The sequence below is a fragment of the Trichechus manatus genome, unplaced genomic scaffold (assembly GCF_000243295.1).
Source record: "Trichechus manatus latirostris isolate Lorelei unplaced genomic scaffold, TriManLat1.0 scaffold00045, whole genome shotgun sequence".
NCBI classification, from domain to species: domain Eukaryota; kingdom Metazoa; phylum Chordata; class Mammalia; order Sirenia; family Trichechidae; genus Trichechus; species Trichechus manatus.
The window spans coordinates 18,388,040-18,403,691 of record NW_004443981.1 but is presented as its reverse complement, the minus strand read 5'-3'; the positions used below and the strand labels follow the sequence as shown (position 1 = coordinate 18,403,691).

General features: G+C 49.9%; 1 protein-coding gene across 1 annotated transcript in view; it reads right to left on the bottom strand.

The window, feature by feature from the left end:
- Positions 1-10,423: 10,423 nt before the first annotated feature.
- Positions 10,424-15,652, bottom strand: part of TEDC1 (tubulin epsilon and delta complex 1) — an 11,850-nt gene continuing 6,621 nt past the window's right edge. The window contains exons 6-8 of the mRNA XM_023731676.1: positions 13,627-13,713; positions 12,322-12,501; positions 10,424-10,809 (exon numbers count right to left, since the gene is read on the bottom strand). Of these exons, the coding sequence (XP_023587444.1) occupies positions 10,486-10,809; positions 12,322-12,501; positions 13,627-13,713 (591 nt within the window). The 3' untranslated portion in view covers positions 10,424-10,485. The remainder of the gene's footprint in view (positions 10,810-12,321; positions 12,502-13,626; positions 13,714-15,652) is intronic.

The following is a 15,652-nucleotide window of genomic DNA, read 5'->3' as shown; positions in this document are numbered from 1 at the left end:
CGTGCTTCTTAGCTCAAGTAGATACATGAGACTAAACGGGCAGCTCCTGTCTGGAGGTGAGATGAGAAGGCAGAGAGGGTCAGGAGCTGGTTGAATGGACACGGGAAATAGGGTGGAAAGGAGTGTGCTGTCTCAGTATAGGGAGAGCAATTAGGATTACCTAACAATGTATGTATGAATTTTTGTATGAGAGACTCACTTGAATTGTAAACTTTCACTTAAAGTACAATAAAAGAAAAAAAATAACTAATGGAGCCCTACTGGCAGAGTGGTTCCAAGTGCTACAGCTGCTAACCAGAATGTCAGCAGTTCAAATCCACTAGCCGCTACTTGGAAACCCTATGGGGGCAGTTCTACTCTGTCCTCTGAGGTCACTATGATTCAGAATCAACTCGATGGTAAAGGATTTGGGTTTTTTTGAGTGTAATGACTAATGATTTTGAGCATCTTTTCATGTGCTTGTTGGCCATTTATATATCTTCTCTGTAGAAATGTCTGCTCAGATCCTTTGCCTATTTTCCAACTGGGTTATTAGTCTTTTTATTGTTGAGTTGTAGGTGTTCTTTCTATATTCTGGATACAAGTCCCTGATCAGATATATAATTTGCAAATATTTTCTCCCATTCTGTGGGTTGTAGTTTTACTTTCTTCTTTTTCATTTCATCTTCTTATCTCACTTTATTCTTTCTCTTAGCACATATCAACACCAGACATACTGTGTTTATTGATTGATTTTTTTGTTTTTTATTTATTTTATTGTGCTTTAGATGAAGGTTTACAAAGCAAATTAGTTTCTCATCAAACAGTTAATACACATATCGTTTTGTAACATTGGCCAACCTCACGATGTGTCAACACTCTCCCCTTCTCGACCTTGGGTTCCCCATTACCAGCTTTCTTGTCCCCTCCTGCCTTCTCGTCCTTGCCCCCGGGCTGGAGTGCCCGTTAAGTCTCATTTTGCTTTATGGGCCTGTCTAATCTTTGGCTGAAGGGTGAACCTCAGGAGTGACTTCTGCACTGACTTAAAAGGGTGTCGGGGGGCCATACTATCAGGGTTTTTCCAGTCTCTGACAGACCAGTAAGTCTGTTCTTGTTTTGTGAGTTAGAATTTTGTTCTAAATTTTTCTCCAACTCTGACCAGGACTCTCTATTGTGATCCCTGTCAGAGCAGTCCATCTAGTTGTGCTGGAGTCAGTCTGGTGGAGGCTGTGGTAGATGTGGTCCATTAGACCTTTGGACTAATCTTGATAACATGTCCAAAGTATGTGAGACAAAATCTCACCATCCTTGCTTCTAATGAGCATTCTGGCTGTACTTCTTCCAAGACAGATTGTTTGTTCTTCTGGCAGTCTGTGGTATATTCAATATTCTTTGCCAATACCATAATTCAAAGATGTCGGTTCTTCTTCTGGTCTTCTGATTTCACATGCATATGAGGTGGTTGATATCAGCAATACCGTGGCTTAGGTCAGGCGCACCTTAGTCATTAAAGTGACATCTTTGCTTTTTTAACACTTTAAAGAGATCTTTTGCAGCAAATCTGCCCAATGCAATGCATCGATTGAACTTTCGACTGCTGCTTCCATGGGCATTGATTGTGTGTCCAAGTAAAATGAAATCCTTGATAACGTCAATCTTTTCTCCATTTATCATGATGCTGCTTATTGGCCCAGTCGTGAGGATTTTTATTTTCTTTATGTTGAGGTGTAATCCATACCGAAGGCTGTGGTCTTTGATCTTCATCAGTAAGTGCTTCAAGTCCTCTTCACTTTCAGCAAGCAAGGTTGTGTCATCTGCATGTCACAGACTGTTAGTGAGTCTTCCACCAATCCTGATGCCACATTCTTCTTCATATACTCCAGCTTCTCAGATTATTTGCTCAGCATACAGATTGAATAGGTATGGTAAAAGAATACAACCCTGACGCACACCTTTCTTGACTGTAAACCATGCAGTATCCCCTTGTTCTGTTCGAACAACTGCCTCTTGGTCTATGTACAGGTTCCTCACGAGCACAAATAGGTGTTCTGAAATTCCCATTCTTCCCAATGTTATCCACAATTTGTTACGAGCCACACAGTCGAGTGCCTTTGCATAGTCACTAGAACACAGGTAAACATCTTTCTGGTATTCTCTGCTTTCAGCCAAGATCCATCTGACATCAGCAATGACATCCACATCCTCTTCTGAATCTGGCTTGAACTTCTGGCAATTTCCTGTCGATGTACTGCTGCAACTGCTTTTGAATGATCTTCAGCAAAATTTTACTTGTGTGTGATATTAATGATATTGTTTGATAACTTTCACATTCCATTGGATCACCTTTCTTTGGAAGGGGTATTAATATGGATCTCTTCCAGTCAGTTGGCCAGGTAGCTGTCTTCCAAATTTCTTGGCATAGACGAGTGAGCACTTACAGCACTGCATCCATTTATTGAAACATCTCAACTGGTACTCTGTCAATTCCTGGAGCCTTGTTTTTCATCAAAGCCTTCAGTGCAGCTTGGACTTCTTCCTTCAGTACCACCGGTTCTTGATCATATGCTATCTCCTAAATGGTGGAATGTTGACCAACTCTTTTTGGTACCGTCCCTCCCCATATTCCTTCCATCTTCTTTGATGCTTCCTGCATCATTCAATATTTTCCCCGTAGAATACTTCAGAATTGCAAGTCGAGGCTTGAATTTTTTCTTCAGTTCCTTCAGCTTGAGAAATGCCAAGCGTGTTCTTCCCTTTTGGTTTTCTAACTCCAGGTCTTTGCACACGTCATTATAATGCTTTGTCTTCTCAAGCTGCCCTTTGAAATCTTCTGTTCAGCTCTTCTACTTCATTTATTCCATTTGCTTTAGCTACTCTACGTCTACGTTCAAGAACAAGCTTCAGAGTCTCTTCTGACATCCATTTAGGTCTTTTCGTTCTTTCCCGTCTTTTTAATGAACTTTTGCTTTCTTCATGTATGATGTTGTTGATGTCATTCCGCAACTCTGGTCTTCAGTCATTAGTGTTCAGTGCATCAAATCTATTCTTGAGATGGTCTCTAAATTCAGGTGGGATATATTCAAGGTCGTACTTTGGCTCTCGTGGACTTGTTCTAATTTTCTTTAACTTCAACTTGAACTTGCATGTGAGCAATTGATGGTGTGTTCCACAGTTGGCCCCTGGCCTTGTCCTGACTTTTGATACTGAGCTTCTCCAGCATCTCTTTCCACAGATGTAGTCAATTTTGATACCTGCGTATTCCATCTGGTGAGGTCCATGTGTATAGTCGCCGTTTATGTCGTTGAAAAAATGGTGTTTGCAATGAATAAGTCGTTGCTCTTGCAAAATTCTATCGTGTGATCTCTGGCGTCGTTTCTATCACCAAGGCCATATTTTTCAACCAGCAATCCTTCTTCTTGGTTTCCAACTTTTGCATTCTAATCAGCAGTAATTATGAATGCATCTTGTGTGTTTGATCAATTTCAGACTGCAGAAGTTGGTAAAAATCTTCAATTTCTTCGTCTATGGCCTTAGTGGTTGGTGGGTAAATTTGAATAACAGTCACATTGCTTGGTCTTCCATCCACGTCATTGAAGTTGACTCTACTTTGAGGAGGCAGCTTTTCCCCAGTAGTAGTTTGAGTGCCTTCCAATCTGAAGGGCTCATCTTCTGGCACTATATCAGACAATGTTCCACTGCTATTCATAAGGTTTTCACTGGCCAATTTTTTTCAGAAGTAGACTACTAGGTCCTTCTTCCTAGCTGTCTTAGTCTGGAAGCTCAGCTGAAACCTGTCCACCATGGGTGACCCTGCTGGTATTTGAAATAACAGTGGCAAAGCTTACAGTATCACAGCAACACACAAGCCACCACAGTACGACAAACTGACAGACCTGTGATGGGTTCAATATTAGGAAAATGCAAATTTAAACTATAATGAGATACCTCTAAACACCTGTTAGAATGGCTATGAGTTGATAATTTTTTGGATATTATGGGTGAGTACATGGAAGTTCATAGTAAGATGGTATATTAAAATAAAACTATATTAGTAATTACAGTAGTTGCAAATGGATTAAAAGATTCAATCATAAGACAAATATATTGTTTCTACAAGGCACATTTACAATAACTATACAAAAAAAGAAATACAAAAAACAATAAGTATAGGTACATACGCCATTGACTGTGGAAAAAAACAGAAAATAACAAGTGATGGCAAGCATGTGGAGAAATTGGAAACCTCATACATTGCTGGTAGGGATGCAAAATGGCTCAGTTACTGTGGAAAAGTTCGGTGGTTCTTTAAAAAAGTTAAATACTGAATTACTATATGACTTAGCAATTCCACTCATGGTATATATCCAAAAGAATTAAAAGCAGGAACACAGATACTTTTACACCTGTGTCCATTGCAGCACTATTCACAATAGCCGAAAGGTGGAAACAGCCTAAGCGTCCATCTACAGATGAATGGATGGATAAACAAATGTAATATATAAATACAATGGACTATCACTCAGCCATAAAGAGAAATGAAGTCTTGACACTACTGTATCACAGATGAACCTCGAAAACATGATGCTGAGCAAAATCAGTCAGTCACAACAGGATAAATATTGTATGATCCCATTTATATGAAATAGCTAGAATTTACAAATGTACAGAGATCCAAGTTTATCAGTGGTTAGCAGGGGAGAGCCAGAAGGAGGGGTAAAAGAAGCCTCAATGCTTAAAGGACACCATACATCTGTCAGTTTGTCATACTGTGGTGGCTTGCATGTTGCTGTGATACTGGAAGCTATGCCACTGGTATTTCAAATACCAGCAGAGTCACCCATGGTGGACAGGTTTCAGCTGAGCTTCCAGACAGACTAGGAAGAAGGGCCTGGCAGTCTACTTTCAAAAAAACTGGCCAGTGAAAACCTTATGAGTCGCAGCAGAATATTGTCTGATATAGTGCCGGAAGATGAGCCCCTCAGGTTGGAAGGCACCGAAATACGACTAGGGAAGAGCTGCCTCCTCAAAGTAGAGTTGACCTTAATAATGTGGATGGAGTCACGCTTTCAGTACTTTTATTTGCTGAGATGGCATGATTCAAAATGAGAAGAAACAGCTGCAAACATCCATTAGTAATCGGAATGTGGAATGTACCAAGTATGAATCTAGGAAAATTGGAAGTTGTCAAAAATGAAATGGAACGCATAAACATTGATATCCTAGGCCATTAGTGAGCTGAAATGGACTGGTATTGGCCATTTTGAATCAGACAATCATATGGTCTATTATGCTGGGAATGACAACTTGAAGAGGAATGGCGTTGCATCATCGTCAAAAAGAATATTTCAAGGTCTATCCTGAAGTACAACGCTGTCAGTGATAGGATAACGTACATATGTCTACAACGAAGTCCAGTTAATAGGACTATTTTTCAAATTTATGCATCAACTACTAATATCAAAGATGAGTAAACTGAAGATTTTTACCAACTTCTGCAGTCGGAAATTGATCAAACAAACAATTGAGATGCATTGATAATTACTGGTGATTGGAATGCAAAAGTTTCCAACAAGAAGGATCTGTTCTTGGAAATCATGACCTTGATGATAGAAACGCCAGAGAATGCATGATAGAATTTTGCAAGATCAACGACTTACTCATTGCAAATACCTTTTTTCAACAACATAAACAGTGACTATACACATGGACCTCACCGAATGGAAAACACAGGAATCAAATAGAAGCTCAGTATCAAAAGTCAGGACAAGGCCAGGGGCCAACTGTGGAACACACCATCAATTGCTCACATGCAAGTTCAAGTTGAAGTTAAAGAAAATTAGAACAAGTCCACGAGAGCCAAGGTACGACCTTGAATATATCCCACCTGAATTTAGAGACCATCTCAAGAATAGATTTGATGCACTGAACACTAATGACTGAAGACCAGAGTTGCGGAATGACATCAACAACATCATACATGAAGAAAGCAAAAGTTCATTAAAAAGACGGGAAAGAACGAAAAGACCTAAATGGATGTCAGAAGAGACTCTGAAGCTTGTTCTTGAACGTAGAGTAGCTAAAGCAAACAGAATAAATGATGAAGTAAAGAGCTGAACAGAAGATTTCAAAGGGTGGCTCAAGAAGACAGAGAAAAGCATTATAATGACATGTGCAAAGACCTGGAGTTAGAAAACCAAAAGGGAAGAACACGCTTGGCATTTCTCAAGCTGAAGGAACTGAAGAAAAAATTCAAGCCTCGACTTGCAGTTTTGAAGGATTCTACGGGAAAAATATTGAATGATGCAGGACGCATCAGAAGAAGCTGCAAGGAATATAGAGAGGTACGGTACCAAAAAGAATTGGTCAACATTCAACCATTTTAGGAGGTAGCATATGATCAGGAACCGATGGTACTGAAGGAAAAAGTCCAAGCTGCATTGAAGGCTTTGATGAAAAACAAGGCTCCAGGAATTGACAGAGTACTCACTGAGATGTTTCAATAAACGTACGCAGCACTGGAAGTGCTCACTCGTCTATGCCAAGAAATTTGGAAGACAGCTACCTGGCCAACTGACTGGAAGAGATCCATATTTATACCCATTCCAAAGAAAGGCGATTGTTACCCGAATAGGGTCCGTGCCCTGGAGCAGTCAAGCCAATGAAACATACTCCAAGTCAGAAAAAGTGAGAAAGTTTTAATTCAGAAATTGTACACCACCGGTGACCCAAGAGCAATGCAGGCTGTCCTTAGGGAGTCCCAAAAGGCATTTTTACATTAGAGCTTATATATGATTTTTACAAAGGTTAGAAGTGTTGTTATTCCTTTTAACATAATTACAAGAGACTCCTTATCATACTAAAGAGATAAGGAACCAGACGTTTCCTGATCAGGCTAAAGATACACATCTCTGACATCTGGGCTCTAATCTTCCCGTGGGGGAGCTTAAGTCATAAAACAAAGTCATTAACAAAGATATGGGAAAGGGAGAAAGAAAAGAAAAAAAAGAAACTTACAGATTCATCCTGGCGTTAGTTATGGCAAGCCCTCAGTCACTCATTCTGAAAAGGAGAAAACGTGCTGGGGAGTATTAGGGTCACAGTGATCCAACAGAATGTGGCAGTTATCGAACAATATCATACACAAGTAAAACTTTGCTGAAGATCATTCAAAAGCAGTTGCAGCAGTACATCGACAGGAAATTGCCAGAAGTTCAAGCCAGGTTCAGAAGAGGATGTGGATATCATTGCTGATGTCAGATGGATCTTGGCTGAAAGCAGAGAATACCAGAAAGATGTTTACCTGTGTTTTAGTGACTATGCAAAGGCACTCGACTGTGTGGATCGTAACAAATTGTGGATAACATTGGGAAGAATGGGAATTTCAGAACACTTATTCGTGCTCGTGAGGAACCTGTACATAGACCAAGAGGCAGTTGTTCGAACAGAACGAGGGGATACTGCATGGTTTACAGTCAAGAAAGGTGTGTATGCTGAGCAAATAATCTGAGAAGCTGGAGTATATGAAGAATGTGGCATCAGAATTGGTGGAAGACTCGTTAACAATCTGCGACATGCAGATGACACAACCTTGCTTGCTGAAAGTGAAGAGGACTTGAAGCACTTACTGATGAAGATCAAAGACCACAGCCTTCAGTATAGATTATACCTCAACATAAAGAAAACAAAAATCCTCACAACTGGACCAATAAGCAATGTTATGACAAACGGAGAAAAGATTGACGTTATGGAGGATTTCATTTTACTTGGATCCCTGATTAATGACAACGAAAGTAGTAGTCAAGAAATCAAACGACGTATTGTATTGGGCAAATCTGCCGCAAAATGCCTCCTTGAAATGTTGAAAAGATGTCACTTTGAGGACTAAAGTGCCCCTGACCAAGCCGTATTTTCAATCGCCTCATATGCATGGGACAGCTGGACAATGAATAAGGAAGACCGAAGAATTGATGCCTTTGAATTCCGGTACTGTCAAAGAAGGTTGACTATACCATGAACTGCCAGAAGTAACAAGTCTGTCTTGGAAGGAGTACGGCCAGAGTGCTCCTTGGAAGTGAGGACAGTGAGACTTTGTTTCACATACTTTAGACATGCTGAGGGACCAATCCCTGGAGGACATAATGCTTGGTAAAATAAGGAGTCGAGAAAAAGAGGAAGACCCTAAACAAGATGGATTGACACAGTGGCTGCAACAATAGGCTCAAACATAGCGACGATCTGTGAGGATGGTGCAGGTCCGCACCGTGTTTCATTCTGTTGTTCGTAAGATCACTTTGAGTTGAAACTGACTTGAAGGCACCTAAAAATAACAGGGGGGGTGGGAGAGGAAGACTCAGCGCTCAAGGCACACGGAGTTTCTCTTAAGGGCGATGGGGATAGTTGAACAATATGATGAACATAATGTCACTGAACTGTGTATGTGAAGATTGTTTAAATGGCAAGTTTTGTCACCTCTGTATTTGCCACAATAAAATGAGTAAGTAAAAATAAATTTTAAAAGGTATGAAGTACTGATACATGCCACAACCTGGATGAGCCTTCAAAGCATCATGCTAAGTGAAACCGACTAGACACCAAGTCACATGTTGTGTGATTCCACTTCCATATCCGTAATAGGTAAAGCCACAGAGACGGAACACAGACCGATGGTCGCTAAGCTCTGCGGGGAAGGGGGATGGGGAGAAACCGCTTAATGGGTAAGGGGCTTGAGTGTTGGAAATGCCTTGGAACTAGAGATGACGTTTGCACAGCACTGTCGACGTACTAAATGCTGCTGAATTTTTCACCTTAAAGTGGGTTATTTTGTGTTATGTGAATTTCAACTCAATAATTTATTTTTAATTTCCGTATGTAAAAAGAAAACCAAAACATTTAAGTATATAGAAAGGTTGAAAATCAGAGAATGAAAAAAGGTGTCATGCACACAGGAGCTAAAAGCAAGCTCTGGTGCATCTACCATCAAAGTGGCCGAGGGCAGACAGCTCCCCGGCAGAGTCTCTGCAGCAAAACCAGTCACAAATGGCCCGGAGGGGGACACAGGAGGCTGATGTTACATGCAGGGCCAGTAGGTGCAACTTCCTGACCACTGTCCCCATAACTGCACCCAGGACCCAGAGCTGGAGAGAAGCTTGGGGGCTGTTGGAAAAGACAGCAGTATCGTCAAGGCTCCCGTGTGAGTTAAATCAGAACGATGTCCAACCAACCAAATTCCTCTCCTAAATGTCACTTTGAAATACTCTCCTCCAACCAAAGTGAGATTTCAAGAGGACATTGGAAACGCTCCCCAAGGCATCCCACGGGTACTGGCTGGAGGGGTGGGCTTCAGATCAACAGCCCAAGGTCCACCAATGACAAGGGACAAGACCCTGAGCTGAGGGGGGGGGGGAGCTGGCCCAGTGGGTGACAGTCAGGAGCCAAAAGGATCACAGAGGCTGGAAGCAGACAAAACAAAAACACAGGAACACGAGTGTGGTATTGCATTTTATGCTTAGTTTTTGGAAACGTAACGTCTGATACTCGCAAAGGCCTTCAGCCTGCCGCCCTCACCCGCTCCCGTCTTCGTGAAACCCATGGGGCAGAGGCGAATGGCTCCATACCACACCCTCAGAGACAGGCTGCCTGAGGCCAGAGGTGCAACAGCCGTGGGGAGAGGAAGGTTTGGTGCAGGGGGCAGGCTGGAGGTGGCCAGGCTGCCTGCCCCTGCTGGTGGGGGCGGGGGCGCTGTGAGGAGAGGGCCATTCCGGCAGGTGGGGAACACATCCTGGGACACAGATGGCTCTTTGTCTGGGCATTGCTGGGATTGCCAAGCAGCCTCCAAGACAAAGCCCCTCTGTCCCCAGGGTGGGCTTCCCTCCACCCTAGAGCACCGCCCCCAGGAAGCGAGCAGAGCCCCCCAGGGCACCCATCCAGCACCCTCCCAGCACACACACACAGACACACACACACACACACCAGGCACATCTCACAGCTTGGGGCGGACGTCCAGGGCAGGGCACTGACACGTCGGGTCGGAGAGGCCTGGGCTCCCGCAGATCCTCCCACAGTACCCCCCGAGCCCTCCTGGCAGGGCTGCTCCCTGACACCACCCCGGGCTTCAGAGCTTCAGACCAGGCTAGTCCCTCTGTCACTGGCCTCAGCCCCAAATGCCCAGGTGTCTCTCCCCACAGCCCGAGACTCACCCCTCCCTATTCCCATTCCCAGAGATAAGAGAGGGCCCTAGAGGGATGGCCGGGGCCTCAGCCCCCAGGGAGGCCTCCATGAGTGACTTCTGAGCCCACTCCAGGCCCTGACGCCCACAGCCATCAGACGGGGCCTCTTGTGACCCCTGGGGAGGGGACAGCAGGTAGGGACTGCTGGCCAAGGGGCTGGAATCTGGCCAAAGTCAGGACAGCCCCAGCCCAGAGTGAGGCTCTGCATGAGTTATCCCTGTTGTCACCAGGGCAGGATTAGCCAGCCAGGTTCCCACTGGGGACGATGCAGCCGAAGTCCTCAGCGTCCATGTGGTGGGATCCAGATGACTCCCGGCAGGGCTCCTGCCAACCTGGCCAGCTCCTGCTGACACTGTCCCTGCAGCCAGCACAGCACCGCCTCCAGGCAGGCCTCCTTGTTCCTCAGTGCCCCAATGGCCTCAGCGGCCCACAGACCCTGGCCTGGCAGAGCCCCGGCCTCACTCCTCACCAGTCGGTGGGGCCTGTGGGGCCGGACCGGGCCCCCTTCTCGCTCCCAGGCCTGCTGCAGGGTCGCCAGCTCCCGCCCCACAGCCTCCTTCAAGGCCCGCATCTCGGCACTGCGCTCAGGCCTCAGGCCCCGGACCTGTGGAGGGGTGTGTGGCTCATAAGGCAGAGGGCAGGCCATCCCACCAGGATCCTCACCCAGTAACCCCTTGGTACTCCCGATACAGGGCTGATGGGCCAGACCTCACCCCGAGGCCAGCTCAGAAAGGCCCAGCCCTGCACCCTCCTCACCCAGCACCATTCTGAGCTCAGCCAAGACCTTGGGGATACCCAGCCCCCAGCCCCACCCACCACTCCAGGCTCCCATCCAGCCCCCGCGCCCAGGACACCACCCACCACACCCAGCCTGATCAGCTCCCTGCCATCCAGCAGGGAGGAGAGGCCCCACGGGGCTGGGGCTGAGGACAGGCCCGAAGAGACCCTCACAAAGAGGGCCCTCAAAGTAGTTCCTATCCCTGTGGACAGCTGGCCCAGACCTCATCCCCGCAAAGAAGCTTTGAAGAGGCTGGCGACCACTGCAGTCCACACCCCGCACCCTGCAGCCACTGGCCCACTCCACGCACCAAGCCTGGAGGCCCAGTCCTGAAGGCACTGCCCAGAACCCCACAGGGCTCTGCCTAAAACCACCCTGCCTGGCAGCCTCCCAAAAAGAAAACATCATAGACCAAGAGGCGCTGCCACCACAGCACTTCAAGGTCGCTTCCCCACGTCCCCTTGGGGAGGGGGCCAAGAGGCACAGCTGTGTGTGGCCTGAACAAGGAGGTGCACGGGGACACGAGCACAGTGACCCCTGGGCAGTGCACAGCAGCTACCGTCAGCTGGCTGGGCTGGTTGGGGTGAGGCATGGCGAGCAAGGAGGGGAATGGTCTGCTCTTTAGAGAGGCTAATGAAGACTTAAGGGAGAAAATCATACCTGCATTTTTTAAAAAAATGCTTCAGAAAAAAAAAAATTGAAGCAGCAAATGTGTCACAACATTAACGGGCATAAAATCCAGGTGGTGTGGGGGCGCTCCTTCTCCCGTGCAGGCTGACGGGGACCCCTGGAATCTGCTCCCTTACCTAGGCACTGGCTTCCCTTCTGGAGAGAACTCCAAGACCCTAGCCAGGTTAAACAGGTCGCGGTGCAACATTACCGGGCAGCGCGCAGCTGGGGGGCAGGAAGCACTCTGCACCAAGGAAGGAGGGCCAACATCTAATCGGTCCACCCAGGTCTAAGCGCTCCATCCAACTTGAAGGAATGAAGGGCATGGGCGGGCTCAGGTACAGGTGGGCCAGGGCGGGGCCACCACGGGCCGGCTGACTTCTGTACTCCGACAAGAGGAGCAAGACCTTTAGCAGGGGGCCCCCTGGAGGCCTTGGGCAGCTGGGGATGGGACATGCAGTGACTTCAGCTATGGTGAATTTGGGGCCATGTAAACATATCACCTCACAAGCTTAATCAGACTGAATGGTGTAGCTCTAACAAGCGGCTCTGTCCAATGCACCCTAGTATGCCCGCCCTGCCCCCAAAAGATACCTTCTGGGGAGAGCCGAACAGCGAGGAGTGCTGCTGACGGAGTGGGCGAGGGAACAGGAGGGCCCCAGAACTCACCTGGGCCTCCCACGCTGCCCGCCGCACCTCCACGGCCTCCCGCAGCTCCACCTGCAGGGCCTGCAGCTCCCGAGCTACCAGGTCCAGCTCCCCAGCCCCTGGGTCAGGGATGCTGGGCAGAAACGTGGACTGTGAGCCAGCGTGGGGGAAGTCCGGGGGGCAGGCACCCAGGACCGTGTCCTGCAGAGAGACCCAAGTGAGACGGGGACAACAGGCCTCCAAAGCCACGCCCAGCTTCATAGCCAGCAGGGTCAAGGACACAGGGCCTAGAAGGGATGACGCCCCCAACCCCAGGCCCACCCAGCTGGACAGCTACGGTCAGCCAGCAGGTGCAGCATCCATGGAGACCCAAAGGCCAGACCTCCAGAAGGTCACAGTCTCCAACCCAGAGAAGTCTTGGCCAGAGGCGGGGCTCCCAAGGAGCCAGGCAGCCTGGGGTGACCATACGTGGGTCTCGATCCCCAGCCCACCACAGAAGACGCACGGTCTAGCTCCGTATCCTCGCCAGTCCTAGAGCCACCTGCACCCTCACCCACAGTCATCCCAGCCCAGCTGCACAGGACCTTCAGAGCCCCCAAAACAGAGGCAAAATTCAGGCCAAGCAAGTGGCTGCCAGCCACAGGTGACAAGGGCACCCTGGAGGGACGTCTTGGCATCATCCCTAGGAGGAGCCAGGGACGCCCAACGGGTCCTGAGGTAGCTGGCTCCTGGCGGGGAGTATCCCGTTTAGGACCCAGAATGGACACCCCGGCTACCGTGGGAAGCCTCCTCCCAGAACCTCTGACCCAGCTCCCCAGCCCCAAGCAGGAAGAGCCCCCTTGCCCCTCATCCTCACACGAGTCACCTGAGGCAGAAGCTTTGCCGTTCGGACAGGGCAGACAGGAGGGGCAGGGTGGTGGTCTGTGCAGGCTGTACAAGCTAGGGTCATCAGCACCAAGTACGCACGAACAGTGAAGGGAGGACCTGCCCTCGAGCCCGGATATCAGAGCCCAGATGTCGGAGCCCGCTCTCTATGCACGTGTGGCCTGGGGGTGTCTGGGCTAGGGGTGTGAGAGCATGCACCTGCAGAGTCCCCGCTGCCCACACGGTCAGAAAGGTGTGAATGAAATGAGGCTGCCGGAGGGATGGCGTGGGGCACCGAGGGGCTTGCATCACCTTCCTGTCCCCCAATTCCAGCCCAGTGCATCAGGACACCAGCTGCCATGGCTCCAGAGAAACAGCAGCTGTTCTCATCTGTTCCTTTCTGGGAAATGGGGAGACCCACCCCTCCCCTGCTGTGGTCCAGGCGCGGAAGTGCTGGGTTACCATCCATTGCCAGAAGACCTGCTCCAGGCGCCGCCACTCGAGAGCGGCCTCTAAGCGCATGTTCTCAAACTCCAGCATCTGCAGCAGCTGCAAGTAACCAAAGACAGTCAGGACCCGGGGCCCAGACCCCTCCCACACACACACTCCCCCACTGCCTATCCCAGCACTGGAACTTTCTACCAGGTCTGAGGCCTCCCAGCAAGCCTCAGTGTCCTCCCCTCAGGGAAGCATCCTGAGGCCCATACCAGGCTGCCTGCTGTCACAGCTCACCACGCCCCCCACCTGTGAGCCCAGGGGCCGAGACCTGGCCTGGTACTGGGCGGATTCCCTCGTGGACTCCTGGACCCAAAAACTCTGCCCCCCCCGCCCACTCCTAAGGAGGCTGTGAGCAGAGATGAGGACCGGACTGGTGAGCCTGCTGGGCGGCGTGGGGGGCAAGCCCCCTTCCCATATGACCTCGGAAGCCCCGGGGCAGGGAGGAGGCTGCAGGTGGTCCAGGTGAGAGATGCCGGAAGAGCAGCCAGGCCAGGCTCCCCTCCCACACCCTTGCCATCCAGTCAATTCCGACTCATAGCGACCCTGTAGGACAGAGTAGCACTGCCCCACAGGGTTTCCAAGGAGCAACTGGTGGATTTGAACTGCCTACCTTTTGGTTAGCAGCCGTAGCTCTTAACCACTGTGCCACCACGGCTCCGGTGGCAGGGCAGTGGGGTGGAAAGATAAAACAACACTGGGGAGGGGCTGCTGGGAGGGAAGGAAGGTGGGGCACAGTGGGCACCCAGGGCCAGGCCAGGGCCGGAGATGTGAAGCGAGGTCCACCTGCAGGGCTCTACACCTGCCACCTGCCACCCCATGCACCCCTCCGCCTCTGCCCACCCCACTGTGGAGCCTGAGTGGTTGTCCCTGCATGCCTGCACGCATGCCCTCACCACGAACGCCAGTGCACAGACTCCGGCAGAGCCCTGGCACGCACAGTGCCCCCCCCCGGCACACACAGTACCACCCAGCCACGTCCTCGTCCTGTGGGAGCCCCCCACACACCCACAGATCTGGAGCAGCTCTACATGCTCACGCACCCCTGCCTCTGCTAAGGTTGGGGGAAGGGGCAAGGGAACCTGCCCGAGAAGCTCCATCTGGAAACCGGTGGGAGCCCAGTGGGAGGTGGCACCTTCCCAGCCATGGCAGCCCAGAAGGCCACCCCTGCCTGCTGGATCCAGGGCTCGAGGGTCCAGAGGTCCACTGCAAAGAACCACCCTGAGCTGAGAGACAGGTCAGCCCTCCCCAGAGCGCCCACCCAGCCCCACTCAGTCCTGGGGCTCACCCAGCAAGGACGCAGCCTGGCCAGCCCCCGCCCAGGGCTGTGGCTCTCCCTTCTTCTGCCCTCCAAGACCCACCGGAGCTTGTGAGGGCTTCCCCTTGCCCACCAGCTCACCCCCCACTGCCCTAGGGAGGGGGCAGGGATGAGGGCAAAGGGGGTGTGGAGAGAAGGCTGCAGGAGCCAAAAGAAGCTGCTCAGGTCCATTCAGAAGCACACCTGGCACCCACACACCACGTCCACTCGGAGGCACACCTGGCACCCACACACCAGGCCATTGGTCATTCCAGAAACTTCTGAGACCCGTCCCAGAGCACAGGCCCCTCAGGTAGGCTAGGTGCAGGCTAGGCCAGCTCCCTCTACAGAAACCCTGGACGGAAAGTGACTATGGCCCTGGTCCACTTCTCCAGCACGAGTGTGCACCAGAGGCCGGGGTCTAGCCCACGCCTGCCGCCCCAGGCAGCATCAGGGCAACCAGGGCGAGAAGCCTGGGCCCCGCTGAACCATCCCTCCGTGAGGCTCAGAGCCAAGGGCGGGCCAGGACTCCCAGACACTACCACAGCACCGGCCGGAGCCCAGTGCAGGCCCTACCCAGCTGGGCCCAGCGGATTCGGCCAAGGACACAGGGAGGGTCCAAGAGCTGGGCAGACATTGCCGGTGGCACTCCTGCTGGCTGTACGCTCCCCTAGGGCCAGGACAGGCCAGAGCCCA